Consider the following 2,353-nt stretch of genomic DNA (forward strand, 5'->3'; position numbering starts at 1 on the left):
TCCTTATGCAGGAATAAGATGGGTACAGAGCAGTGTGTCTGTGGGGTGCCCTGGGGAATGAATGGGGTGCTGTGAGGGAAGTGTGTTTTGTGTGATGCCCTGTGCCAGGGTGTAGGGTGGGTTATCCAAAGTCTGTCCCAGGGGGCATAGGGAGGAGTGGCAAGGGGACATGCGGAGCTGTGGGGCTGTAGCTCTGTGGGGTGCCCTGCATAGGGGTATGCAAGTGCGTAGGGGTGCCCTGGGGATGTGCCAAGGTGAAGGTATATCTACGTGGGTTTTGTTTGTGTTTTGTTTTTTTTTTTAAAAAAAACCACTCTATACGGGAGTGTAGGTGTTACATAGGTGTACTGTGAGAGGTGAGTGCACAGGATCTGCTCATACAGAGCAACCTGTGCAGGGGGGAGCTACCTAGGGGCAGCCATGCTCGTGGGGAGCACCTCTGCGTGGGGTGGTATACACTCCACTACCTGTCAACCCTGTATGTGGCGGCAGAGGTTGTGTGTGGGGGTGTCCCTTAAGGGCTTCCCTGCAGCGGGGTGTGGGTGTCTGCAGGGATCCCCTGAGGAGGATGGGGAGTGCTGCACTAGTGAGGAGGTTTGGATGGGACACTTCAGAGAGGCACAGGGTAAATTAGGGTGAAGGAGCTGGACTGGGGAGAGCTGTGAGGTGTATCTGTATGGGATGTGTTCTGGGGTGCGTGCTTGGGGAGTGGGGTGCCTTGGTGGGCTGTGTGTAGGATCCACAGGGCTATGGATGTACAGGTGTGTTAAGGGACGAGGACTATGCTGGGGTGGCAGGACTACGGCCCCATCCCTACCTGGTTTTACTGCGGCCTTGCTGGTGACTGCAGAACTGGTGTCGGGGTGCATGGCACACTGGGAGGGCTCCTGTCCTTCACCTCCCTGCCTCTCCTCCCAGTTGCCGTGTCGGTGCCAAAGAAGAAGCGAAGGATGAAGGAGCTGAACAAGAAGGAGGCAGTAGGCGATTTGCTGGATGCCTTTAAAGAGGTAAGTGTCCCCGGGTTGTCACCCTGTGTCCCATCTGCTCCTCTGATGAACTCTGCTTTGTGCCATCGTGTCTGGGCCACTGATGCTCTGTGATGGTAATGAGGATCTGAGGGGGACTGATGCCTGCATGCAGGGTGGAGGGAACAGGAGTAGGCTCGTGGAGGTGACTGTTGTCCCTGTACCTCCCGATGCAGTCTCAGATCAGTGACAGTGCCTCAGAGGCGGAGAACAAGCCCCCCACATCCGCCCCTGCCCGCGAAGTGGAGGACACGGCTCCGGCCCGTCCACAAGAAGAGTCGGAGGAGACATGGGAGGAGAAGGAGGATAAGCTGGCCCCGGAGAAGGGCAAGGCTGCTGACCAGAAGTACCGCTACAAGGAAGGTGAGCTGTGCCTTGGCCCAGGCCTCCACTGGGAGCTACTACCTCTAGACCCAGTGGTGGAGAGGGTAGGGCTGGCATGGTCCAGCTGTCCTAAACCTCACATTCTCTTCCCATCTTGTCCCCAAGCCTGGCACAAGGTGGGGGACAAAGGCCCCAGTGTGAGGGTCCTGGCAGGAGGCAGGGAGCTGGTGGCACCACACTTTTCTATGTAAAGCAAGCAGCATCGTGCTTATTGCGTGCCAGCCTGAGGCAGCTCTGTGGTTGTCTACATCCCACCTAGCTGGTCTCTGGGTGGGCCCAGACCTGCCACAGCTCAAGGCGGAGGATAGGAGATAGACCACATCAAGGTTTCCCTCTTGCCCCCCACTGCAGAGCAATGGAAACCGCTGAACCCTGAGGAGAAGAAGCGATATGACCGGGAGTTCCTGCTGGGATTCCAGTTCATCTTTGCCAGCATGCAGAAACCCGAAGGGCTGCCGCAGATCACAGACGTGGTGCTGGACAAGGTCGGTGCGGCCCTGGAAATTGGGGCAGTGTGGGTGGGTGCCTGGGTGGGGATCTGGCTCCTCTGTGCCTTGTCAGGGTGGGCCAGAGATTTACCTGCTGTGCTCAGGTAAAGCTGTTGTAGCTTTTGCAACGAGCCTTGAGCCTGGGGATGGTGTGTGGGGGCACATCTGGGGCCTTCTTTGCAGTTCCTTGTCCCGGCGCTGAGGCTGGGGGATGGATCCGTCCCGCTCCTCTGCCCCCGGGCATCCTCAGCCCTGTGTACCTTCGCAGGCCAACAAGACCCCACTGCGGGTGCTTGACCCCATCCGCCTCAGTGGCATGAACTGCAGCCCTGACTTCACCCCCTCCTTCGCCAACCTTGGCCGGCCCGTCATGGGCAACCGGGGCCTGGTGAGTATCTCCTCGCTTCACCCACACTGTCCCCCTCCGCCTCTCCCCGATCAGCAAGCTTCCGCGCC

The 2,353-nt window shown here is 58.7% G+C and overlaps 1 protein-coding gene across 1 annotated transcript in view; it reads left to right on the top strand.

The window, feature by feature from the left end:
- Window positions 1-918: 918 nt before the first annotated feature.
- The window catches only part of EIF4G1 (eukaryotic translation initiation factor 4 gamma, 1), a gene marked incomplete at both ends in the record, with an annotated part of 7,276 nt that continues 5,841 nt past the window's right edge, over window positions 919-2,353 (top strand). The window contains 4 exons of the mRNA XM_009872685.1: window positions 919-1,007; window positions 1,208-1,388; window positions 1,761-1,894; window positions 2,166-2,285. Coding sequence (XP_009870987.1) covers window positions 919-1,007; window positions 1,208-1,388; window positions 1,761-1,894; window positions 2,166-2,285 — 524 coding nt within the window. The remainder of the gene's footprint in view (window positions 1,008-1,207; window positions 1,389-1,760; window positions 1,895-2,165; window positions 2,286-2,353) is intronic.

Source organism: Apaloderma vittatum, unplaced genomic scaffold, assembly GCF_000703405.1.
Source record: "Apaloderma vittatum isolate BGI_N311 unplaced genomic scaffold, ASM70340v1 scaffold22487, whole genome shotgun sequence".
NCBI classification, from domain to species: Eukaryota; Metazoa; Chordata; class Aves; order Trogoniformes; family Trogonidae; genus Apaloderma; species Apaloderma vittatum.